Source organism: Brachypodium distachyon, chromosome 3, assembly GCF_000005505.3.
Source record: "Brachypodium distachyon strain Bd21 chromosome 3, Brachypodium_distachyon_v3.0, whole genome shotgun sequence".
In the NCBI taxonomy this organism is placed as follows: Eukaryota; Viridiplantae; Streptophyta; class Magnoliopsida; order Poales; family Poaceae; genus Brachypodium; species Brachypodium distachyon.
In genome coordinates this window covers 38,776,007-38,802,936 of record NC_016133.3, presented here as the reverse complement: position 1 = coordinate 38,802,936, position 26,930 = coordinate 38,776,007, and the positions used below count along the sequence as shown (strand labels likewise).

The 26,930-nt window shown below is 43.2% G+C and overlaps 4 protein-coding genes across 6 annotated transcripts; 2 read left to right on the top strand and 2 right to left on the bottom strand.

Moving 5' to 3' along the window:
- The first annotated feature begins 521 nt into the window (after positions 1–521).
- On the top strand, positions 522–2,393 carry LOC104584220 (NAC domain-containing protein 46). Its single transcript, XM_024460532.1, has 4 exons — positions 522–672; positions 823–1,051; positions 1,211–1,521; positions 1,678–2,393. The coding sequence occupies exons 2-4, from the start codon at positions 859–861 to the stop codon at positions 2,227–2,229; spliced, it is 1,056 nt and encodes a 351-aa protein (XP_024316300.1). The 5' UTR covers positions 522–672; positions 823–858; the 3' UTR covers positions 2,230–2,393.
- Positions 2,394–7,371: 4,978 nt separating this feature from the next.
- LOC100829213 (transcription factor MYB106) lies at positions 7,372–9,988 on the top strand. Of its 2 annotated transcripts, none has more exons than XM_024460531.1 (3): positions 7,372–8,000; positions 8,090–8,219; positions 8,807–9,988. In XM_024460531.1, the coding sequence occupies exons 1-3, from the start codon at positions 7,868–7,870 to the stop codon at positions 9,672–9,674; spliced, it is 1,131 nt and encodes a 376-aa protein (XP_024316299.1). In that variant the 5' UTR covers positions 7,372–7,867; the 3' UTR covers positions 9,675–9,988. The 2 variants fall into 2 exon arrangements, with proteins under 2 accessions (XP_024316299.1, XP_003574525.1); XM_003574477.4 differs by having other exon boundaries at positions 7,399–8,000; positions 8,864–9,988.
- Positions 9,989–13,164: 3,176 nt separating this feature from the next.
- On the bottom strand, positions 13,165–14,604 carry LOC100836780. The gene has a single exon (XM_003572179.4). It carries the CDS (start codon positions 14,483–14,485, stop codon positions 13,412–13,414), a length of 1,074 nt encoding a protein of 357 aa, XP_003572227.1. The 5' UTR covers positions 14,486–14,604; the 3' UTR covers positions 13,165–13,411.
- A 137-nt stretch (positions 14,605–14,741) lies between these two features.
- Positions 14,742–17,421, bottom strand: LOC100828613. 2 transcript variants are annotated; one of them, XM_010236852.3, is made up of 7 exons: positions 17,245–17,416; positions 16,488–16,709; positions 16,334–16,389; positions 16,183–16,261; positions 15,971–16,109; positions 15,406–15,519; positions 14,742–15,259 (listed from the first exon to the last, which is right to left on the bottom strand). In XM_010236852.3, the coding sequence occupies exons 2-7, from the start codon at positions 16,658–16,660 to the stop codon at positions 15,068–15,070; spliced, it is 753 nt and encodes a 250-aa protein (XP_010235154.1). In that variant the 5' UTR covers positions 16,661–16,709; positions 17,245–17,416; the 3' UTR covers positions 14,742–15,067. The 2 variants fall into 2 exon arrangements, with proteins under 2 accessions (XP_010235154.1, XP_014756438.1); XM_014900952.2 differs by lacking the exon at positions 16,488–16,709 and having other exon boundaries at positions 17,245–17,421.
- Positions 17,422–26,930: the final 9,509 nt, after the last annotated feature.

Here is a 26,930-nt window from a genome sequence, read left to right as displayed (position 1 = left end):
AAACGAGCTCTCAGAAGTATGTGCAAATGTGCTCTACATTTTACTGCCTCTAGACACATTTTACCTTATTTAGCAAAAAAAAATACGTTTGATCTCATTAAAAAAAATTTCAGCCCCACATGTCCACATGTTGAAACCTTCACAGGTGGAGGAAACATTCCAGCACGGCTAGCAAAATGAAACCTTCGGAAGTGGAGCAAAGGGGGTACCTGAGCGAGATGTCCACGTCATCACGAGCTATCTCGCTGCTTCCTCTAAATATTCCTTGTAACTTACCATCAAACTGGTTAAAAAGAAAGGAATTAATATAGGATCGAGACTTGCAAACACCAGAGATCGACGTTGTACACATGCATGCTTGGATGGATCTACTCTCTGTCTAGGTTGCAACGAGGCTACAGAGCAAGGCGGGTATCTGAGCGAGATGTCCACGTCATCACGATCAAAGCTGTCTGCAGTTCCCGCTATCTGCACACTTTGGAGACAGGGACATGTCAGCAAAGCACACGCAAACGCAAACGCAAAGCCAGAACTGTAGAAAGGCTGCGCCTCCGATCTCGGCGCCATTATAAAAAAACAGGGCCGTCTTGCAAACCTCTGCTCGACGCAGTCGCCGGCCGCTCGCTTCTGCTCCTGGAAATCGGCGAGCGCGCGCATCTAGCAGACACCTATGTACGTTCTCGATGATCTCCTTCAAAAAAATTTCCCGCGAATCTCATGCATGCACACGCATGATGCGTGCATGCGTGGAAATTTTAAATTACGATGCACTACTGTTTTAGCTGTAACCTTATTATCATGCTCGTCCAAAGAAACATGCAGGCATGCAACCTTAGTCTGAGATTGAGATATTGCTACATGCATGGCGTTGTTTTCAACCAGATGGAAGGGGAGTGGCAAATGGGGTGCTTACCGCCGGGGTTCCGGTTCTTCCCGACCGACGAGGAGCTCGTCACCTTCTACCTCGGCAACAAGGCCATGGACGCCAGCTTCACTTCCGCCGCAATCCGCGACGTCGACCTCTACAAGTCCGAACCATGGGACCTGCCTTGTATGTACACGCATATCACTCGTGCACCTTGCACACATTTTTTGATCTAATTAATTAATTGGGACCGTGCATGTGAATTTCACGGGAGATGCTCCATACGTTATACGTACCGGTTTCCAAGGACACGGTTCGAGTTACTCAATTCCTTTGCATGCACAGCCACGGGCAAGGCGGCAATGACGGCCGGATCAGGAGGAGACGAGTGCTACTACTTCTTCTGCAAGAGGAGCATCAGGTACCCGTCCGGTGCACGCGCCCGGCGCTCGACCGCCGGCGGGTATTGGAAGTCGACGGGCAAGGACAAGGACGTGCACTGCAGCAGGGAAAGCAATCGACTCGTCGGCACCAAGAAGACGCTTGTGTTCCACCGCGGCAGGGCGCCGAGAGGGGAGAAGACCAGCTGGGTCATGCACGAGTACATGCTGCTGGCGGGGCAGAGAAGCAGGAACGCCTGTTCCAGAGCTGATCAGGTATACTTCATGGTTCATGCATGTCTCGAAAAAGATAACAGGATAAACATGCAGTTAATTAATCAAACTGATCCATTGAGGTCTGAATTGATTTGCTTTCTAGTGTGACTTACTGATGATGTGTTCGGTTTTTCAATTCGGGGCTTGCGATGCCAGGGCGAGTGGGTGATCTGCAGGGTGTTCGTGAAGAAGCCTCCAAGTGATCACAGGACGTTGGAGAGGGACCTGGGGCAGGGAGAGGCATTGCATGGGCAAACATCTCCAGGGCATCTCCTTCCAATGGACTCAGATGGTTGCAACGGCGAGGAGGCAGCAGAGCGAGCGGCATCGCAGGTGCTCTCTGACGACCCATGGGATACAAATAACCGTGCCATGACCTCCCATGAGAATGATGCCTTGGTTCATCACGTGGATCCGTCATTGATCGTGGACCGTCCAAGCTGCGCCTCACCATTTTGGCCTCTCTATGACGACGACCAGCTGGGACCGTACTGTTCTACTTCTACCTTGCACATATTGCAGCAGCGTTCCAGCTTGATCAGTGCTACAGACGATCTGCCAGAGCTTCTGGAGTACGGTGGCTACGACATACCAAAGCGCGGTGCTTCGCCAGGAAGCGAGCTCACCAGCAGCAGCGAGGCAGAGATCTCGTACATTTCTGTCGTCCCTCTTCACCTCGATGAGTCCTACTGGAACTTTGGTTGCTGAAAGGCACATAGATATAAGATTCCATGTGTAATATACATAGATCAACTACTAGTTGTACTTGTACATGTATGCACGTAATTATAAGGGAGTGTCTATTTCTCAGTCGCCTAAGAAATAGTTATTTCTCAACCAACAATCGTAGCGATCAAATCAAGATTTTCTTATCCATCGGTCCTACATTAATCCTACACGAATCTCAATGATTGAATCAAAAGGTTGTTATCATCGACTAAGAAATAGTTATTTCTCAGTCGCCTAAGAAATAGCAAAACCGTAATTATAATGCATGCAAATCACTTGTGAATTGGAATGTGTGTTACTTCCTCCATCCCATATTAAGTGACTAAAATTTGTCTAAATATGGATGTATCTATGCCTAAAAAACGTCTAGATACATGTAATAAAAAGTCACTTAATATGGGATGAAGGGAGATTTTTAGCACATACAGATTGATGTGTCTGTTCCAATAGAAAGTAATTAAAGACCTAATGCCAGTTTCTACTTCCATCCAAATGTACATTCTTCTCCAAGCATGTACATGGACTAATTAATTACTTCCTTCGATCCATAATAAGCTAGTGTCTCAGATTTTAGTACACTTTGTACTAAATCCGAGACACCTATTATGTATCGGAAGAAGTACTTGGTAATAATAATGTTGGAAAAAGATCAAGTAATCATCTACCCATGCATGCTTCTTACCGGTCCATTTATAATCTTCTTCTTCGTCTGTATTTTTCTTGAAGCAATTCTGTGTCTGTATATAAGAAGGATACCAAAGCAGAATTGCAGATACGATTCATGATAGCCTGGTTAATTAAGTCATGTTTGTCAATGATTGGCCCTTGACACTTGCTTCCGAACTTTGCTTACTCTGCTCTTGCAGCCCCAGCCAGCATCACGTCTTGGAAGAAAGTTCTAGCTGTTAATGGATATTGAATAGAGAATGGCTTGCGGTTGGGCCTGGAGAAGAGATCCGGTCCACGTCACCAATATTCCGCGCCTCATTCCAATCTTGTCATCCTGCAAGCCGTGTGGATCTCAACGATCTCGAGTTACCATCACATGATTGATCCCCATATGATGCTAAATTTAAAAGAACAGCACTTTTGTTGTTGAAGAACAGTGGATGTTTTAATGATTGGTCATGTCAATTTTTACTACTCATGACCGATGGCAACTGAGGTCAAGTTGGACATGACAAGCCTGGCTGATAGACATACATGCATACAGTGTCTGCCTTTTCTTTACTTGGCAACAATGGTGCAATAGTTGAAATGATTACTTCATCTGTAAAGTATATGCATGTTTGGGAGGTAGTGTACTACTGTTACTATCACCAAGAATTGCAAATTTGTGTATATAAGTCATCTCATGGTAAACCTGTTAAAAAACATCAGAAGACCATAAAGGTGTTACCTCTATTCTAGGGCAGATGATCGACTGTTCCTCATACTCCTATAGATCTGCAGAACAATAAATTAGGATGGCTTTTGCAGAAATGGTTCACTAATGATACTAACATCTAAAGAGAATTAAAACGTGTCCTTTGTAGCATTATAATCCTGTCTTTATTGTGTCAAAATCGTAGCAAAACATTGATGCCTTGTTTCCGTGATGTTTCATGTGCCGGCATGGCTAAAAGGACAAACATCAGAACGTTACGACAGTACAGGACAAGCAAACGAAGCCACTGCTAGAGGCTTGCACGAAAGAACCATCCTTACCTAACTAAATTTGTCTAACATGTGGAAAATGCTCAGCAGATAGTAACCATGCTGTACTTACAGATGCTTCTAATAATGATAATTCTAAATTAATCTTGGGTTGCTGGCAGTGTTTCAGAATAGTTTAGCCAAATGATGGGACTAATCTTCATGTCGACGTTGCTTGAAAAGTAAAACCTCATGGTTATTGGACCGATGTCAACATCCAATATTCCAGTTAGGTCAGATGATTGCAACTAACAACAGCAGTGTGTAAATTGACACCACTGCAACAGCAGGCTTTACTCATTTTTGACATTTGATTAACTTCCAGGTAAACCATGCTGTTCACAACTCGTGCGGCAATATTTCCTAATATCCTAAAATCACAGCACAGCCTAGGCCACCTCATGTGTAACACAAGGAAGGAATTAACTCTAATCGATAAAAAACAAGCCTAAGATATTAAAAGGTGTTACGAGCCCACAATAAAGACTTGCAATTACAAGATGCAGTTGTGCAGTTGTTTGCCTTCAGGTTGTGAAGAACTCAAAATGGCTCCCCTAGTGTTTGACTTAACTAATCCATTCTACAGTCCAGAAAGTACTTTGCCTGTCACACGGATCCATAGACTGTACACCTTCACGCATCTAACCATTTGCAGATCGAAAAATTTACTGAATCGTTCATTGTTCACACTTTAACACACAGAGATATAATTAAAACAGTATAAGAGCTTTCAGTGCATCGGTGGGCTGATGACAGCTTTTGCAGCTTGGACCACTTCCAGTACAAGCATCGACTCCCTGTGGAATGCTGAGCTGCATAAGGCAAGGCATACCTCACGGAAATGTAATTGGAGGAGACCATCCGTTTGGTGCCATCAAGAGGCCGTGCATTTTCACATTAAGGCACTGAGGGTATCAGCCAATACTGTAATTGCCAGTACAGAGATCTCTGGCACTTGTTTCTTCTACTTCTCTGTAGCCATACTTTCCTGCTGCAGGGCCGTGGCATCAGAAATCTTGTGCTGTCTACTGTAAAACTCACGAAAGGGAAAACAGCCGATAAATTATCAGGCAACATGAGCTTGGTTACAACTTGTGACTTCAGGGAGGAATGATAGGCATCGAGAGTTCAGCAGGCAGAGACAGTTTCCTCCATAATCAAGAATATTACACAAATTAAAGAGAAATGGACTAGGTGCTCCTTCATTTCTGCACTCTGTTACTTTTTTACTCAATAATTTGTATTTTCCAAATTATATGCATTGCGTTTAAAAAGTAAAATCTCTCCTTTTCTTTAACATCAATAATATGAATTAAAAAGAAGAATAAAAATGGTACCTAACGCAAAAAACAGAAGAATTTTCAGAAATTCAAGACAGATCAGAACAACATCAACCAGCCTCACATAAACTAGCCCGTATAATGTACCACCATAAGAGAGCAAACATAATCCGTTAGCAAGAGTCCACAGACCACAAAATACTATTTGCTTGAAAAATTCAATCCCAAATTTTCCGCTGTGTTTGTATTGTTGCCTAATGACAATGCTGAACTCATTTTCGGTGAATAAGCTTCTCAATCTCTCGGTATCAGATTAGTTGGTTTTGGACAAGAACCACACTAAGAACATAGAACCATAAGAAAACATCAAGACATGTTTCTTACCCCCTTCGTTCAGAAATAAATGACATTTTAGACAATGACGCAGTCTCCAACATGCATTTTGACTGTTACCATTTATATGCATATTAAAGTATAAAAATATAAAACATATGAAAATATCATTCATGAAAATTTAACAACAATATTATCACATTACCAATCTAAATAGTTTTCCATTAATTATATTAGACTTTTAGAGAAAAAATAGTTTTAGAGGGAAAAAATTGATGGCACACTTACTAGGAATTCATGTATCATACTTTTTTATTTATTTAATATGATCAGAATCATTTAGACTTTTTGTTGTTTCACATAATCCTAAAATAAGCAATGCGAGAATCTATTTGCCAGTTAACAAACACATATTTGATGACTGAGAGACGTCAAGGATATGTAATCTTGTTAGTAAACACAAAAAGGGGAGATGGTATAGAAAATGTGGAAGATACAAAAATGCTATTAGAGGTAACCATTTGCATTATGGATGGGATATTAGGAAGGTTCCATAAAACCTAAAATCATAGATATTGCACACACTAGGACAATCATCCACACTTGTAATCTTTTAGAGAATTTTATGTGGGATATAAAAAAGGACAAATGGGAACGTTTTTCTATAAAACAAAGGAAGATGGGACCAAAAATATGTATAAAGTATATCAACTTTTTGTATGCCCAAATGATGCCCCATCTAAATGTAATAAATGTGACAGATGTGTGTCATCTGTGGGAGAAATCTTATTCAAACATTTCGCACGTCCCGCCTGATAAAATTGGAGTCGGTGGCAATCAGACTTGGACTCCACCTCAGTGCTTATCCTCAATTATATGCTCACAGCTCGGTGGATTTGGAAGCAGCAAAACGCTGCTGTCTTCAACTGGGAGGGGCCTTGCAAATACTTTATCTATTGATCATGGATCAAGGCAAATAGTTTTGTGTTTTCTTAAAAGAAAAATGGGACAGGTGATTCGCAAGTGTAGAAAAATTCATGCCCAGAAATGATTTAACTGAAAAGAGAGTGAAAAACAACGAAACTGCATTATTTTTAATGATTTGGTAGTTTGATTTATATAAATTATATATGTATTAACAAAAAATTTTATGGTTGTAATGTTGTATGCACTGCATCATACATTTATAGTACAGTCGTTGAAAAAAAATCCTTACAAATACATTTATACTAGTAAGCTGACACTATCTGCAAACAGTATCAATAACGCTGTTCATCGGAAAAGGCTGCAATCATATTCATTTATCTTTTTCTTTCTTCTTAAAAGCAGCTCTGCAATGATCTGACACCTCCTACATCTCCCAGAAACAATGAATTTTGTACCCTAGAAGACATCTATAGTTCATAAGTTGTTCCTCGCTCATTTTTTCTTTTATGGGGAATAGGTTCAATTATTTAGTCCTTCAAGTTTAGACTACAAACCAAAGTGGAAACCGTAAATCAAATGGGCATTAGTGGCATTACTAAAAACAACTTCCAGTCCAAGGATAACTGCACCAGTACAAATGCCGTTTGCTAAGCGGCTTCCACTCTTCTGTATCTGCTCATCAGAACAGTTCATTCCCAGGCAAATCATAATGAAAACCTTAATTCCAAGCATTTTGTAGACATATAATATTGATGTGTGTATGCTTATATCCTGGACTGCTAAAACCGAAATACTAAAAGGATTCAAACCTCGATAGTGGAATAAATTACTGACCTCGAATACATAAGTTTCAAATAAGTCCCCCATATATTTACTGGAAACATCCAAACCGGAGTCCAAATGAATTTAAGATGATTCATCCCCTAATCAAGGAACAGAGTAGGACCTTGACCCACTACAAGTCCAGGAAAATGCAATTCTTTACCTTACGCTATCACCAACCTGGACTCGGTGCCTGTGGGGGTCCGATCACCATGAAGTTATAGCAGCTTTTAATTCATGGGCCATAGCCAATGGGACCTGGATGCTAACCTCACTTCATTTGTGCGTTACTCTTTTCTTACATTCAGTTGATCACGGAGGATCTGTACATCAACTTGTATCCAGTAACTTGCACCAACACAAAACCATCAAAAGGGCATTATGTCATGATAAGGCATGGAAAAATTCATTGTTCATACCTTCATATCATGCTAATGATTTATAGCTCCAACTTGCCTTCTCCTCCTGCTCTTCCTCCTCCTGCTCTATTTATCAGGCAGGTCCTCTGCACTCAGCTTTCAGCACTTGGCTTCTGAAAGGTAGCATATTACACTACTCCAATGGGGCGATCACCATGTTGTGACAAGATTGGCCTAAAGAAAGGTCCGTGGACGTCGGAGGAGGACGAGAAGCTACTTGCTTACATCGAGGAGCATGGGCATGGGAGCTGGCGTGCATTGCCTTCCAAGGCCGGTGAGTCTAGACAAGCTTGAATTTCATCCTGTCGCAAATAAGCAAATGCCGCTATATAAGTTACTGAGAATTCCACCTCCATCTTGCAGGTCTGCAGAGATGTGGCAAGAGTTGCAGATTGAGATGGACAAACTACCTGAGGCCGGACATCAAAAGAGGCAAGTTCAGCTTGCAGGAAGAGCAGACCATCATCCAGCTCCATGCTCTTCTTGGCAACAGGTGAGTAACAGTGATGTAGTAGTTTACTCCAGATTTTTACAAAATAGTTACCCACTTAAGTTCCCTTCTGAGTAGTAAAGATCTTTTTGTTGCTTTGTCATTGATGCCTTACCTGTCATTGATGCCTTATCTGTTCTATTTTTGGTCTGAGATCAAGTGCATAATCTGATATTGTCAGGCTGCTGTCTGCCCAGAGTAATCATGCATATGCCTTACGTTAAAAAAATGCATGTGCATTCACTCCCATCACATATGATAGCAAAATAAAGAACAATGTATCCATATGATAATAATTCAAGGGAATATAAAGTAAGGGTCAATGAAGGGGTATATCTAAATTTTGACATTTAAACAGAGACTAGAATTTTGGTGCTTCAGTTTGAGCTTAGTAAAATTCGTCCTCCGTAGTGCATTATTTTGCTTTTTGCGCAAGTCTAACTGCACCAATTAATTGTGCTGCACGTACCAAGTATTTGCATTCTAATTCTATCACCTCATCTTCCTCCTCTCAACTTCCGTGCATTCAGAATCCATGTTTCTGCAGTTCAAACAAAGGGTTTCAGTATTATGTGTGTTATGTTGCCCAGGAATATTAATGCAAGAAGTGTCCTCAGCTCACAAGCTTGCTTCCTGGGACTGTGCAGGTGGTCTGCCATAGCAACACATCTGCCGAGGCGCACCGACAATGAGATCAAGAACTGTTGGAACACCCACCTCAAGAAGAGGCTGGCCAAGATGGGGATCGACCCTGTCACCCACAAAGCCACCAATGGAGCTCTCATAGGCACCGCAGACATCAAATCAGCCAAGGCCGCAGCCAGTCTCAGCCACATGGCCCAATGGGAGAGTGCCCGCCTTGAAGCTGAGGGACGCCTGGCTCAAGAATCCAAGATGCGCACTTCAGCTTCTACACAAACTTCACTCCATCCGCAACCAATGAACCCGTCTGCCTCAGCTGCTTCCCCATGCCTCGATGTGTTGCATGCATGGCAGGGTGCAGAGATAGACTTGGAGTCACCCACCTCCACGCTAACGTTCACAGGAAGTAACAGTGGTATGCTACCAATCCAAGTGACCACCAGCCTAGGGATATCCAAAAGCAACTCCACGATGTGGCAGCAGACATGCGATGAGCTGGAGGGCGAAGAAAGCGAGTGGAAGTTCCTCAGCAAGCAGCAACTGCAAGGACTGGAAGGCAAGGAGAGGGGAGAAGACATCATTGGCTCCGAGCAGCCATGGTTCACAGGGATGGTCGGTGTGGGAGCTGGCTTCACAGATATGCTGCTTGATGGATCCAGCGTGCATGGTACATCAGAATGCTGGGGTGAATCTAGCAATGGCCATGCTGAGCACAGCAACCAGGTCTCCGGAGATGGAGAGAGCAAGACCTACTGGAGCGGCATCCTCGGCATGGTGAACTCGGAACTGCCATCGCAGCCACCACCATTGCTCTAAGATGGGGTCCTCTCTATTTATTTTTATTTTGTTAATAATAACTTCTAAGAAAATCCATTGAATCATCCAAAGTCGCAAGGAAAATAGGAAGAGCGCAACGCACTACAAGTCCACAACTGCTTCAACAGATTGCAGTTTTCCCTCCATGTGTAGTGAAATAATTAACTACTGTGGGGATGCAGTAAATAAACCATATTCCTTTCTGCTGCTGTCCTGTTATTGGTCTAAAAAGAAGGAAGATGCTGCACGTTAGCCTCCAGGACCATGACAGACACTATAATCAAGACCCAAGGACTTTACAGTTGTTGTTTCAACGCCCAAGTTGCCGTGTCTCCCTTTCTTTTGAATCAAACTGAGAATGATTAACCAGTACTGTTAAGATGAAGCCACCCCCCCCCCCCCCCCCTCGAGAGTCCCTTTGGATCTTTTTAATATGAATAATGAAAAAAGTTGAACAATTTAACACTGCAAATTGCAAACATTTAGCTAAAAGATTAACAGTTATTGAAAAGATGGCAGATTGAAAAACACAAAGATGGCCAATGTCAGGGAAAATCAGAACAAAAAGATCAATAATGTAATACTGCATAAATACAACAGGTGGATATCAGAGCAGCACTATTCACTCTGGAGAAGTGAACAAGAAAACAAGCACTTTCAACCTAAAAAATAAATGCTCAGTATAATAGTATGGTTCGAGTGTACCTCGACTGAGTACAGCAGAAAGAGGGGGGAAACAAGGATATTGAAACTACTCCATGAAAACAAGCATTATCACATACTACCGGTGTTAATTTGTAACAGCACAGTGACATTCTGTAGAGTAGAAAACATGTGGGCACCCTAAATGGACAAGAAAGGCCAGGGATGAAACACTTACCTCGCAATGCAGAAAGTAAGGACAACCATGACCCCATTGAAATAACTATATAACATTGCATTATTCAAGATCGTGGCACTGGTTCTTTCCTCTGCACATGGCTTTACAGAACAGATCAACTTCTTCTGTAGGTTAGGTGCCATCAGAAGGCTTGGGCGGTCATCATAATGCTCAGAAGCTGCCATTTTGTCTTGTAAACTGCTGCAGCAAATGTTTGCTTCGTCCCTTAGATTCCACTTGCTGTCGCACTAACATGTGGGCCCAGACCATAAGAATCTCACAAAGTTTCAGTGGCATATAAGAAATTAATCCTTATTTCAAATGAAGGAAAATTAACAAGTATTATCCCAATGAAATTGAAATTGCACAAACCAAGAAGGCAGCTGGTAGGCCTTAACATGAACAATTAGACACGTCAAGTTACTGATCTGAACCTCACAAAAAGAAAGTTACTGATCTGAAGCTATTGGAATTTTTTCGAGGTGTAGGCATTCGTTTGGAATCAGATTAGAGATTGCATGAATAGGTGGTAATTTGCATTAAATTTAGAGGGTATAAGTTGTTGAAATTTCGAATACAGGGCTACAAATAGTATTTTTCAACAGTATAGAAAAAGTAAATTTTCAAGATACATAGTAATAGTACAGGTGAGTCTGTGAGTATATGATGCAATGTCTTCTTTGCAAATACATCCAGCTTAAAGCCAAGAATTGCAGACTAGAAGCACCAGTGGCAAATAAGGCACTTGAAAAGTTCACTCTCGAAAAAACTACAATGATATTGTACATAACCACCATTGTGCATACAGGACTAGACTTTTAGCTTGCTGCCCATGTTAGTAACTAGGGTAGCTGCTATAGATATTGTAATCCAGACAAACAAAAATGTTGAAGCCAAGATTATAGACCAACACAGACCTGTGCATCATAATACTTTGCATAGGTTCTGATAGCCTCTAGTTGAACCAACAACCAGTATTAGATGGTGCTAGCAACAACAGAACAAGAACTCATGGAATTCGTGAGTACATTAGCCCCTACAGCCTGCACATGCTACAGTTAGCATGATTTAGACAGCTCGTTTTATTTCGACCTGAGAAGATACCTCCAATATAAAAGCACACCAGTTATTGCCTTACATGCGAAAGTAGCAAATACTAAGTAGCATAAAACAAAGAAGACCGTCATCTTTTCATTCAATCATTTAGACACCGCCTAGTGTTCGCAACACACAAGATAAATGGTAAGGAAAGCCCATAAAAACAATGCACCTTCAAGAATCGGCATCATGCTACCCATGGAGGCATGTGCATGACAATTTATATGACGAGATATTAGTTCAGACAAAAGATTATTCGCTAGTTCATATCACCGTGGAAGCGTTTTGATATTTACATTTGTTGGATATTCCATAATCTAAGGGACACTACAATATGCATATGGAACTATTAAACACTTGACAGTTAGTATAGAACAAGCTTGGCTTGAATACTTAAAACTCAGTCTGATTGCAGTCCTATCATGCTATGCATCTCGAAAGTAGCTTCTCTCTCCAATTCAGAAAAGAACAGGTAAAAGAAGGGATACCTATACAGGTTACAGCAATGTATATATCATGCATGTACAATACAAAAAAAATGTATCCATATGCATATATGTAGTAGAGTGAAAATGTGAGTACGAGTTCAGATGACAGCGTATACGATACAGATCTTACCTAAATAGCTAAAAATGCAGATGGGCGTCGCATCAGCTATTGTTGGTAAAAATAATTTGTTATTTACACATGTGCAGCTATTGAACTATCCAAATATAAGTTTACTCCCTGAATGGCTGAACCTAATTGTTAAAAATAGGTAAAAAAATGCAGGTGGACATCGCATCAGCTTTTTTTTGGTAATAAGCAACTTGTTATTTACTCATGTACAGATATTAAACTATTCAAATACAAGTTTACTCCGTGAATAGCTGAATCTAATACCACATATCTTTTGTGATTGGATAAAGGATCCCGATCTTGTCAGATGCAGATGGATCGGATATGATCCTCATTCATCCCTAGCAGAAACTCACACATAGAGACCTAGATGCATAGAGAAAACATGTATTACGGCAAAAAAGAAAATATACTAGAAATTTGATAATGTGGTGGACTATTCCAATTCTGCATCCAATTCATGTCAAATAAGTTTCAGATTACTTCTAGGAGTTCATTATGCACTAAAAACTAACAGCTGGTTCTCATTTCATGACAAGGTCAATTAGGAATATGCAAAGGTAATTAATCATCTTGCTTGGTTCTGGCCATATCTGTTCTCACATACTGACATCCTTGGGCTATCATGATTGCTTGTAGCCCGGTGGGCTCCTTGCAGGACAATTCTTGAAAGACACTTTATCATCATTGGCAGATCCACCCCCACACACTAAATTCTAGATCCATCTGTGATTATCATCATGTTATAGCTGATACCATAGTAAAACCTTTCAAAATGACAGATAATAAAACTTTATGAGGCAGAATATAAAATCAATGTCCAGACAGGTTCCATCTGGTCACCATCACAGTTCAGACCCAGGCATATCATTACTATCTCCAAAGTAAACACAATTGATTCTCTAATGGACTTTGACATGGGGTGTTTATTTTGTATATTTGTTGACGACAGATAACGTGGATAGCAACATTATAAAATCAGTACAATTACATTGCTGTTACAAAGCAGAAAGCACTGAAGCAGGATCAATCAAGACAGGAAGTAAATTAACATAACAAAAATTCTCATGATCAGCATTTTCAGGAGCCATGGAGAAGTTCCACATCTGCATCCGCTGAAACATACACAAGACTCCTCACCTTACATGAGAACAGCATCACACTTCTCAAACCTCGGAAGACCCTGACCCTCTGAATGCGCCATCCCAATTGCAGCCTCGCCATCCCTCCCTACGCCCATGTAATACAGTCTCCAATCATACACGCCGTCCATTTGCACCAAGCATGGGGAGCCAACCCCAGCGACATCCCACCCATCATCTTCCTGCGATGGGTGCAACACTGGCAACTCACTACACCGCCTCCACCCCTTCAGCCCGTCCTCTGACACAGCCATCCCAATGCTCATCCGCCCATCTCTATCCAAACCCTCGTACACCATGATGTACCGCCGAGCAGCACGGTCGCGGACAACATGCCCCTGCCGCACTCCGCCTTCGTCGAACGACCCTGGTCCGCCTCCCTCGAGCACCTTCCCCACCCGGATCCACCGGATACCGTCCCTGGACCTCGCAACCCCGATCGCGTATCTCTGCGACATTTCATCAAACGAGTGGTAGTACATCCGGAGATCCCCGTCCGCGTGCAGCACCACCTTGGGAGCCGCGGCGCAGCGTTTCTCCCACCCTTGAGGGTAATCCTCCCCGACGCCGAGAAGCGCGCCGGTATGGTGGTCCCCCTCGATGCGCGCCCAGTGGCGGCCGTCCTGGCTAATGGCAAGGCCGGGCAGCGCGACGACGTCCGCGGCAGGGGACGGAGACGCGAGGCGGACGTCGTTGGAGCCGGTGTAGTAGAGCCAATACACGGCGGAGGACGGGAAGCGGCGGGATGATGCGTCGGGGCCGGAGATGACGAGGACGTCGGCGGGACGTACGACGGCGGTGTCGAAGACCCACCAGTCCGTGGAGGGCAGCAAGGGGTCGGGTTCGACGGGCGGGCTCCAGCGCAGGCCGTCGGGGGAGGTGGAGAGAGCGAAGCGCGCGCCGGATTGGTACCAGAGGAGCCAGTCGCCGGCGGGGAGGCGCTTGACAACGGGGGAGCCGGCGTCGCGGAGGAGGAGGCCACGCGAGACGGCGGGTTGTTGGGTTGGGGCGTGGCAGCGGAGAGGGGAGCCGAGCAGGCAGCGCGTCGGCGAGAGGAGAGCGGCCGGGAGCATCTCGCCGCGGGGTGAAAGTGAGACACCCGGCCGGTGTAGGATTAGGACGGGTTTCCGGTGGGTTTGGGTGGTTGCGAGTTGCTACGCTGGCGCCTGGCGGGACGCTTGGGTCTTCTGCTCGTTTGAACACGGAAATCCATATGCCGTCCTTCTACCCCCGACAGCGTATTCAGGAGAATACGCCAACGCAGGGACTCATCGTATCAGCTGTATATCCTTTATCAGCGTCAACGCAAATGACTACAGGTTTCTTGTCTTAGTATATCCATCTCGATTCTATAAAAAAATACGTACAAAATACATACATCTCATCAAAGTGTTCATGTACTCCGTAACAACAATTACAATACATCATATACAACAAAATACATGCACAAACTGGTACTGCACCTAGTTCGTCTCACTCTCAGAGCACTAGTACGCTCGTGTAGTAATCCTCCAATGTTTCTAGACTCAATGTAAACCTATCACCTATGCAATGTGCAGTGATCAATGTCGACAGGTTGATGAATTGCTATCAACTGGTTGCTGATAACAGAATTGCCTGCAGGCAGCAAGGAAATGTCTCTGAAATCTGTACTGTCATTCAAGAAGTTTGTTGCATGTGCCGACACCCAATGCCGCAGCTAGGTGCCACCCCGCGTGGATGTAGGGGGTCTCTGGGAAGACATCGTCAGCGATGAACAGTGCACCTCCCAATAGAGACGACATCCTGTGCAGGTTATGCGCCATCCTGAGCTCCGGCTCGATCGATGCTCGTTTTGCGAATGAAACCTGAGGAGGAAGAAAGAAAGCTATTATTGGTCATTTCAAGGGCAAGGTAAAAGATTGATGTGACAAGTAAATCCTTAGGCTGGTTTCTTGTTTGTCAAAGTAGCATGGTGTGACCACATGGGCTGTTAAGAATACTCTGTACTTGCCTCCATCATCCCAGTGTGGAGGGCTGTGACCATCAAGGGCTGGAATGGTAGGAGCAATGTTGATGCTGCCATTAGTAATTTTGGATGTTCATTACGAAGCGCTCTTGTTAGGCACTGCATGAAACATGTCTCATTAAAATATCAAGAAGATCAAATGCTTCAAAAAGAAGCTGCACTAATAACTCATAATATGATACTAAAAACAGTTAATAACCTAAAGAGTAAAGTACAAGCTACAGATCAGGCTGATGCAAAATGATATATCAAACATTCAAATCATAAGAAGGTTGTGACATGTGCATTTTGTAATTTTCAAGTAGTTGTTCACGTGGTTAAATTTTTAGCAGATTGTGGTAATGCAGATGGCTTTATTTGTTAAGCAGAATGAACAAACCAAGTTGGGTTATATATTTTTTATTTTTTTAAACGGTCATACGACCGGGTTCCACTATCAAGAGATAACGGAACAAATTCATATGTAATTCACCATTCTTCGTCCTGATTGTGGTCTAAACAAGAGCATAAATTCTGATTCAAAAGTAACCCTATAAACATATCTACTTACTAGTGTTGTAGTGGCAATCATTGTATAATCTGCCCACCGCATGTATTTTCTGATTTCTCCTCTCGAAGTATGATACAAGCTAGATGCAACTCCAACTCCAATCAGCGAGTTGGCATAAAGTGCAGTATTCAAGTTCTTTCTGCAGAACTGGTGCGTAACCGTTAGTGAAAAATTCATCAGGCAAAATGCACTAAGAAGGAGTTTGTACTTGCCTAGGTGTCTGCAGTCCAAGAACAATGAAAGGAAGTGACGTGACAACATTAGCAATAGTTTCACCAGCATGTTTATCACCTGGTTTAAAACAAAATTTGAGCATTTAAGTTACCAAACAGGACTTTGCGTAGCATGATTTATTGACCATACATGAGAGACTACAGTGGATGGGCTTCAGGCATGGAGGTCTTTGTTGCCATAGTCGCCTGCAGTTACAAGACAAATCATTATTTAAGTGCTTCATTGAAGTAATAGTTTAACAATTTTCTGGGTGGTGTTCTTAACGATGGCACCAAAAACCTACCGGATTTGCAAACTACGGGTCAAGCCAAAACCTTCCTGCTGTTCACAAGTTGACGGATCCATGATGCTAGTTTTGACAAGTTCATCATCACTATACTGTGACCGGCCCGTAAGTTGTACCCCGTAGAGGCTATCTAGACCCACGGAAGATCTTTGATCTACCTGAACTCCCATTTATTTGAACTGCGTGTACTTGCTCAAACAAGCAGAACAGACAATGTTCCTGTAAGGGAAAAAGTTGGGTGGAACATTGTTTAAGTGTCAGAAGTGAAGCATAGTTTAAACAAAGAGGTACTGGCATGTAGAGCGTGCAAGTGACACATTTTTGTAAAACAATTCTAGCCAGGCAACAGGCAGAAATGAGTTCAATTTTTGCTCCAAATAACTAGGATTTGGACCCATCAATTTCCTAGCTCAATTGCGCAACAAGGGTAACGTTCTAATGCAAACAATGCTTGCTCCAAAGGGGTCCATGGATCAAGTTCAGACCAACTGAGTTATTCGACAGCAGCATACAAACAGCAAGGCACAATAATCACTTGGGTGGCTCACTCGGTCAGTCACTCTGCACCACTTATCACAAGGAACCACGGGCGGAGGACCCAGTAGGGCAAGGTAGGGCGGCCGCCCTACCTTGAATTTTGCCTCAGTTACGAATTGGGGAAGATTATGAAACGGGGATCTAAAGGGCGGAATCCGTTCGTGGGGTGATGGGAGGAGAAACGGTCGGGAGCGAGAGAATCGAAGGGGAGATTAACCTGCGGTGGAGGCGCTCGAGCGAGGAGGAAGACGAGCTAGGGGGCTCGGGCGCTCGGCACCCGGCAGCGTGATGAGTGGCGGCGCTCGCGCGAGGAGGACGAAGATCCGCGGAGCGAGAGGGCTGGGTCGCTCGGCAAGGAGATAAGGAGTCTGGGCAAACTACAGTGAGCAAAAGAGAATAACATCATTACTCTGGTGTTTAAGACGAATAAAGGAACGCACGACGTAACCATTCCATCAAGTCCATTCAGATTAATTTTAAGACAAATTATTAAATCGTTGTTAAATATACATTTATTTGGTCATTTAGATTTTGTATCTGCGTTTTTATATAAAACGAATTTTCAAAATTTTAACTAATTTAACTCTGAATTATTAGAAGCAGCGATTGCGATGATTTGTCAGCTATGCATTTGGACGGGGTCTGAGAAAGACGTCGTAGGAGGCCGTGGCGACGGGTCAATTGCCGCCTACATCGGCGGCCTGTCTTCAACGCCTGTGTGAGGTGGTGTGTGTGGCGTTCCAACGTGACTTTGCGCGATCGACGACGATATAGCCTGCAAAGGCGGGTTCTCCGAGAGACGCAACTTTTGCACTCTAAGTTATTTTGGCTATCTACTGTTGATGTCTATGTATGATTGTTCATTGATGTATTAACTGTCATACATTTACTCGTATTTCTTGCTTAATGAAAGTTGATAGAGAAATCATCTTACTTAATGACAATGACAGTAGATATGATAACCATGCCCACGTGGTGTATTGTTTTACTAGCAGAGTGTCCGTGCGTTGCTACGGAATAATTTTTCTCGTGCCGGAGATCCATTTCGTGTGGGGACTGAGGAGGACGGGAGTTTGCACTCGTGTTGTGTGGGAGATCGAGAGGAGGGGGCTTGCATTGAGGATGGACGAAGATGGACGGCTTCAGGACCTGAGGTATTAGGTGGCATATTGGACGTAATTTCAGTGAAGTGACATATCGCGACCGCAATGCCCATACCATCACCACTAACTCCAATTTAATATATTGGTATAGATGAGTTCTGATTTTAACAGACTCACATATTATGTTTCAGATTGTGTAGCTATTTCTCATAAGATAGCATCTCTCTCGAAGTATGGAGAAAGGTCGTCGTTTATTAGCCAAATATCTACTTGATATTTTCAACTCGGCATGTATGAAGATATCTTTGGAATCAAAATATAACTATAGATTTACTCTTATAAAGATTTGAGTTGTTGATCGTCTACTCACCCCACCGAAGAACTGTTTGTAAATCATAATAATTGTTGTATATTCTATGTTATAGATATTTGTATTATGATCTTTCGATTATGGTTGATTTCACATATAATATGATGAAAATTAATAATTAACATAAATATCACTAGGCGATATATCATAAGATGTAACAATAAAAAAAATCCTAAAAAGTCTGAAAAACCAAATTAATTGAAATATTTTTTGCAAACTTAAAAAATATTAAATGTGATATATATATATTAACTCATGGTGTTATGATAGGAATTCGCCCTACCTCAAAATTTGTTTGTCCTCCACCAATGCAAGGAACGGACAAGAAAAAAACTATCTCTCTTTAATCATCGTTTGTTAACATAGCAACCACGGAAGGAAAAAAAACGGCACGGCATGGCATCCGGAGCACCACTCATTGCTAGCATAAGAAATTACGACGAATTCTGATGATTATCCCCGGGACCTCAATTGATTGTTAGCGGCTCTTTCAAATTGGAGCTTCTTCTGCTAGTAAGACAGAGCAAATCAATTAGGGGGAGAGAGATTAGAAGCGTATCGTGGGATTGGGAACCGGATGGGCCGCCGCAACCTCCCCAGTACCGGCCTGCTCTTACAGTGTGCGGTTCCTCCTCTCCTCCTCCCTTACTCCCTCTGTCGGGAATGGAGACCGGGAAGGGTAGGTGGAGATAGTGTGAGAAAGGGCAGGAGATTCGATGTTGGGAGGGGAGGATGCTCGAATCCGACAGGATCTTCTCCTCCCGGGAGAGGAGGACGTATCTGCAAATATTCGCACACACACCCGGCCCAGGTTCCCTCCGTAATCCTGGGTTTGGCGTTGTCATTTGCCGTTTGCGTCGCGTCGAGCCCGGTGGCGGCGGATAGTTTGGGCCCTGTGATGTTTACTTTCCGTCGGAAGATTTGAAGTAGGAAATAAGAAAACCTTAACAAGGTCGAATTTTATATTTTTATAGGATATTCTAAATGTCGATACATTTTTTTTATAAACTCAGTCGAACTTTAAGAACTTTGCAGGTTTATTTGGGACAAAAATATGATTTTTTATATATTTAGGAACGAAGATACCGTTAACGAACAATAAAAGGATGTTGTAACCGTCCACAAAAGAGACTAGTGGCTCAACACTGCACTCTTGGTATCGGCTCTCACGGTGTACAATCTCGAGGAACAAGAGTTGCCGTCCCTCAAACCTCCTTGTCCCTCGTGGAGCGTTCTCAGGCACAGCCTACGCTGTACAGTGACAACTTTGACCACCCATCGTGTACGTACAATCGAAAGCTCGCAACAATTGTGTGGTGGTGGCACAACGTGGAAAATAAAATACACCTCTGGTAGCCCTGGGCCCGATCATGCAACAACCATTCGGTTGTTGACGGACATGGAACGTGGAAGTGGGGAAGATGATAGAGTGACTTTCGACTAATATGATGTAGGAGTAATTTTTTTCGAGAAAAGGAGGAATAATCCCCGGACTAATATGATGTACCTAGATATTGTACAAATTAAATGTAGCACAACAACGTCGATCTAGCGAAACTTTCTTTGCAGCCTTTGTCGGCCGTTAATGACCACATTTGGACCTCTTCCAATTCACACGGTTTAGTAAGCTCGATGATGTACTTAAGTGATCTTATAACTTACCACTAGAAAAAAAAAGTGTGGTTCGGTGGTTCGACCAAGAATGATTATCTAGGGCATCTTCAAAGGTGAGTCCCTATTTGTCCTCTTCATTTGTCAATTTGGAAGGTGTTTGGACAAATATGGGTGGACAAAATACCATGGCGTCCAATGGAAACTCCCATTTGTCTGACGTGATGGTCAGGCGGATAAGTGCATCTTTACACTCACAATTATGGTGTGATGCAGCTGTCTTGTGTTTATCGACGAAGATATTATATACTCCCTCTTTTTCAAAAGAATTGTACATTATCTATCTTTGAACTTATCTCAAACAACTTTTACAACAAGAAGTGTTTTTCTCTCTTGTGAAACAATGTAACAATATGTTTAACTTCTTATGTGTCTTGTCTTTGTCTTGTAGGGATACACTTTGACTTGAGCGAAGTGTCTACCTCTAAGGCTTGCCATGCTGTCCATTTCAACAATTCAAAAAACGAATACTTTAACTTTTGTTTTTTTGCTTCCCTTCGATGTCATGGATTGACATTGATTCACAAACCTATTACCTATACTACTGTATAAGACAAAACTAGCAGAGTGCCCGTGCGTTGCATCGGAACAACAAATAACAAATAAAGAAAGAACAACAAAAATCATAAGAATTCATCATCAAGTTACTTGTAGGCACATGAGTGACATGGAAACAAACACCTCCAGTTTCTCGAAAAGTGAGTTAAGTATGGAAAATAACAACCTTATATCGTTGGTCAGGCTAGGTATCTTGCTTATGTGTACATTTGCAAGTATATATCAGATGTTCCCTTTGATAATGAACATTTCAAGGGTAGAGTACATATAAATATACAATGTCATAAATGGATAAATGTAGCGCAAACGGAGAAAATAAGTGAGCATCTCTTGCACAATTATCTGAAACCCAAACATAGAGCAAACAGAGAAAATAAGTGACCATCTCTTGCACAGTTATCTGAAACCTAAACATAGCACAAAGAGAGAAAATCAGTGACCATCTCTTGCACAATTAGTTGAAACCCAAACATAGCCTGAACCCAACCGAGAAGATCACTATTCTTCTTGGCAGGCTTCCTTTCATTCTTCTTGGGCCATGTAAAGCAAAGTATTTCGGAGAGCTTAAATAGCAGCTTGAATCTACAAGATTAAGAGGAACACAATGAGAAAAAAATACTCGCTAACAGAATGAACATGCGAATAGTGCGCGAGCATTAAGGTGGCATCTGCAACCAGTCAATATACTTTCAAGACAATAGCTTGGTTAGTATTTCCAGGATCGAGTGGAAGAATATTGTAAGGCACATAAAGCTTTTTCTTGTCCTTGATTTTGTGGTGTGTGTGTGTAGAATCTGCATAACAATGACACATGCAGCAAATGAAAAATAAAACAAGCCACAATGAGCAATAAAGCAAAAGACAACACACAAAATAATAATGGAAATTAATTAAGTGCCGCCTGATCAAATTCAATATATTGCGACCCATTGACAGCTTTCTAGTAGAGGTCTACACTGTTTTTCTTCCAAAAATGACAAGAGAGCAATAACTATAGTAGACAATGTTGGGGAGCGCGGTATGCTACGCTAGCACAAAATAAAATTTCTACCGCTTCCGCCCGGATCAATGCTGTAGATAATGGATCACGAGATTACCACTAGACGCGCAGACCCGTAGCGGAAGTAGAGTCGATGTAGCGCGTCGATGCCGAGTAGTCGAACAGCCTGTTCCACCTCGCCGATCCCATGAACAGTTCGTCCAAGCGCCGCAGGTGCAGCGCCTCTGAGGTATCCACACGTACAGGGAGGAACTCCACTCCATGCGGCGGACTGCTAGATCCGATCGCAAGGCTTTGGGCGTGGAGGTGTGACAGCCAAGTCTAACTCGCGTCTGGACTGGTGTCACCCTAACCGGGTACGCCTCCTCCACTTATATAGACCTCCCTAGTGGGCTTCAACACTTGAGGCCCGTTAGGAGTCTAAGCCCGATACGAGTTGGATCCGATCCAATTCGGTCACATCCCCTTAAGCATGCGACCCTACAGGTTCACGGTCAGACGGACACGACTAGGAGCTCGGACTGCAGGTCCGAGTAACACCTTACTCGTCCACTGGCACCGACTCAAGTCGATAGTTGGTAGCGGCGCCTAGCAGCACGTGCCAACTCCCGAGTAACCACAAGGTATATTGACGAACCATACAATGTGTCATATGCAACATTCCTTTTGCCTCACGATATGTGTGTCGAGCTCAAGGCGAGTGCTTGTCGTCCTTGTGGATAGCTCGACTCTCTTCTCGTTCCTGTGATACAAATTCCCGAACGGGTTAACACTTAACCCAAGTCGCATGGCCATGCTTTCCGAATCTGATCACTCGAGAGGGCCCAGAGATATCTCTCCGAACAGGAGGGGCAAATCCCATCTTGATCAACCATGACTCGCAGCATGCTTCTCAGCAAACCCGAAAACTACCTTTATAACCACCCAGTTACGGAGTAGCGTTTGGCAACCCCTAAGTAGGCCGATTCACATCCCAAGCTCATGCGATGACCTCAGGTCTAGGACTGGCATATACATCGTACTTGAGACTAACAAATGACAATCATCTCGTTGTGTCTCAGTGCGGGTCTGTCCGACTCAACAATCTCATTGTCGAGTCCATGCTATCAATCGGCAACACCTTGCCCTATGACTTGTGAAACATAGTCATCATACTGATTCACATTGCTAGTCTAGGTTATGTGTCCGCATAACCTCAATGACTAGGGACCATTAGAACAACATCATAGAATACATAGTCTCACAAACAAATCACGTATTTATTGATACATATCAGTGATGATGTTCAAGGACAATAACAATAACTCATGAATACATAGGAAATAACATCATCACATGATTGCCTCTAGGGCATATCTCCAACAGTCTCCCACTTGCACTAGAGTCAATCATCCAAGTATCGCATACCCATGGCTCGTGTGTGCGCCTCATGCTTTGGCTGCGGGAGAGGCTTTGTCAACGGATCGGCAATATTGAGATCCGTGTGTACCTTGCATATCTTAATGTCACCCCTCTCCACGAATTCCCATGTGACATGGTAACGCCTGAGTATGTGTTTGGATTTTTTGTGATGTCGTGGTTCTTTGGCTTGTGCGATAGCACCACTGTTGTCACAGTAGAGGTCCATGGGATTGGACGCGCCCTGAACCACTCCAAGCTCAGAAACAAACTTTCTGATCCAAATGCCTTCTTTCGCGGCTTCCGAAGCCGCGATATACTCAGCTTCTATTGTAGAGTCGGCCACCGTTTCTTGCTTAGAGCTCTTCTAGCTCACCGCACCTCCGTTCAAGATGAACATGTATCCAGATTGTGATCGATAATCGTCCTTGTCGGTTTGGAAACTAGCATCGATGTAACCCTTTACAACGAGCTCATCCTCGCCACCGTAAATCAAAAACATATCATTAGTCCTTCTCAAGTACTTAAGGATATTCTTCACTGCTGTCCAGTGACTCTCACCGGGGTCAGCCTGATACCTGCTCGTAACACTTAGAGCATAGGAAACATCCGGTCGAGTACATAACATGGCGTACATGATGGATCCGACCGCCGAAGCATACGGAATCGCTGTCATCCGACTTCGCTCATCAGAAGTCGAAGGACTCTGAGTCTTTCTTAGACTTATACCATGCGACATGGGCAAAAACCCTTTCTTTGCCTCATCCATGTTGAACCTCTTCAACACTTTGTCAACATATGTACTCTGGCTTAAACCAATAAGCCTCCTTGATCTCTCTCTATAGATCCTGATTCCCAAAATATAAGCCGCTTCTCTCAAGTCCTTCATTGAAAAACTTTTCTTCAATGAGTCCTTGGCGGCTTCTAGCATCGGAATGTCATTTCCAATCAATAATATGTCATCCACATATAAGATTAGAAATACGACTGAGTTTGCACTAAACTTCTTGTATACACAAGGTTCTTCTTCATTTTTGATGAAGCCAAACCCTTTGACTACTTCATCAAAACGAATGTTCCAGCTCCGAGATGCTTGCTTCAATCCATAGATGGATTTCTGAAGTTTGCATATTTTCCAGCATTCTTTGGATCGACAAAACCCTCGGGCTGTATCATATACATGTCCTCGGTTAAATTTCCATTAAGGAAAGCCGTTTTGACATCCATTTGCCATATCTCGTAATCGAAATATGCAGCAATAGCTAGAATGATCCGAACTGATTTAAGCATCGCTATCGGCGAGAAATTCTCGTCGTAGTCAACTCTTTGAACTTGTCGAAAACCCTTTGCGACAAGTCGAGCTTTATGGATTTGAACATTTCCATCCATATCAGTTTTCCTTTTAAATATCCATTTGCACTCGATGGTTTTTACACCCTCTGGCGGATCTACCAAGTTCCAAACTCAGTTTTCATCCATGGACTTTAATTCGGATCTCATGGCCTCAAGCCATAACTCGGACTCTGGACCCACCATCGCTTATGCATAAGTAGTCGGCTCGTCATTGTCTAACAACAACACATTGCATACATTACGCAGTCTTTCCGACCTTCGTGGATATGGTGCTGTATTGGCCGTGGGTACGACGACTGGCTCAGTCACTCGGACATCACCTGTCGAGTTATCCCCTACTGGCTCATCTCGAACTTCTTCGAGTTGCACTGACCTCCCACTTGCCTCCCGACTGAGAAACTCTTTCTCAAGGAAGACACCGTTTCGAGCGACAAACACTTTGCCCTCTGCCCGGTTGTAGAAGTAATATCCTAAGGTTTCCCTTGGATATCCCACGAATATGCACTTGTTTGATTTGGGAGTGAGCTTGTCTGACTGAAGTCATTTGACAAATGCATCACAACCCCAAATCTTTAGAAAAGACAACTGGGATGCTTTCCAGTCCATATCTCATATGGTGTCTTATCTACGGACTTTGATGGTACTCTGTTTAGTGTGAACGCTTCGGTTTCTAGAGCATAACCCCAAAATGACAAGGGAAGATCTGACTGACTCATCATCGACCGAACCATGTACAACAAGATCCGGTTCCGCCTTTCCGACACACCGTTTCTCTGTGGTGTACCCGGCGGTGTGAGCTGTGGAACAATTCCACAACTCTTCAGATGATCATCAAACTCGTGACTCAAGTACTCGCCTCCGGGATCAGATCGTAGAAGCTTTATTTTCTTGCCACGTTGGTTCTCTACTTCATTCTGGAACTCCTTAAACTTTTCAAAGGTTTCCGACTTATGTTTCATTAAGTAGACATATCCATATCTACTCAAATCATCAGTGAATGTTATGAAGTATTGATAACCTCCTCTATCTGTCGTGCTCATTGGTCCACACACATCAGTATGTATGAGTTCCAACAAGTCGGTCACCCTCTCGCAACTCTTTGCAAAAGGCGACTTGGTCATCTTGCCTAGTAGACAAGACTCGCATGTCTCGAATCATTCATAATCAAACGAAGTTAAAAGTCCATCTCCATGGAGCTTCTTCATGCGTTTGTCACTTATGTGACCCAAACGACAATGCCAAAAATAGGTTTGATTCAGATCGTTAGGCTTGCGCCTCTTGACATTATGTTATAGACAGATTCTCCTTCAAGATTAAGGATGAATAACCCGTTCGTAACAGGTGCAAAGCCGTAAAACATATCCTTCAAATAAAAAGAACAACCATTGCCCTTAATATTGAATTCATAACCATGACTCGACAACTTTGAGACAAATATAATGTTTCGACTTAAAGCAGGAACATAATAACAATTATTTAATTCCATAACAAATCCAGAAGGTAAATGAAGTTGCATAGTCCCAGCGGCCAATGCTGCAACTCTTGCTTTATTGCCAACCCTTATGTCAACCTCTCCACTTGCGACGCTCCTAGTCCTTGCCAGCCCCTGCATCGAGTTGCAGATGTGAACAACCGATCCGGTATCCAATACCCAAGAGCTGTTAGGTGCATCAGCAAGATAAATGTCTATAACACATACAACAACCGTACCTGAAGTAGAAGTCACACTTCCACCCTTCTTTGCCACGTGGGGCTGGTACCTGCTGCAGTTCCTCTTCCAATGATCAGTGCCTTTGCAGAAAAAGCACACGGTCTCTGAGTCCGGTCCAGCCTTAGGCGCGGCAGGGGCAGGGGTCGGGATCACATCCTTAGCCTTTCCCTTCTTTGCCTTCTTCTTAGCCCCAGAATTCTTCTTGAACTTTGGCTTTCCCTGTACCAGCAACACTTGCTTGGTATTTTTCTTGATATCCTCCTCTGCTGTTTTAAGCATCCCATGCAATTCAGTGACTTTCTTTTCCATGCCATGCATATGGTAGTTCTGAACGAACTGCGCATAGCTCGGCGGAAGAGATGCCATAATTGTATCCGTGGCCAACTCTTGGCTCAGCGGAAAGCCCAGCTTCTCCAAGCTTTGCGTGTAACCAGCCAATTTGATTACATGCGGGCTCAAGGGTTCCCCTTCTTTCAGCTTAGTCTACAGGAAGGACCTCCAGACATTAAATCTTTCGGTCCTAGCCTGAGTCTGAAACATGCCTTTGAGAGTCTCGATCATATCGAAAGCCTCAACATTCTCAAACTGCTGCTGCAATTCGGGCTCCATATAGGCAAGCATCAGACAGCTAATCTCAATCGACTCATCACATGAGCATTGATAGGCGTTTCTAACAGTAGCAGTGGCATTATCAGCCGGCGCCTCTGAAAGTGGGTTCTCTATGACATGTTCTTTCTTA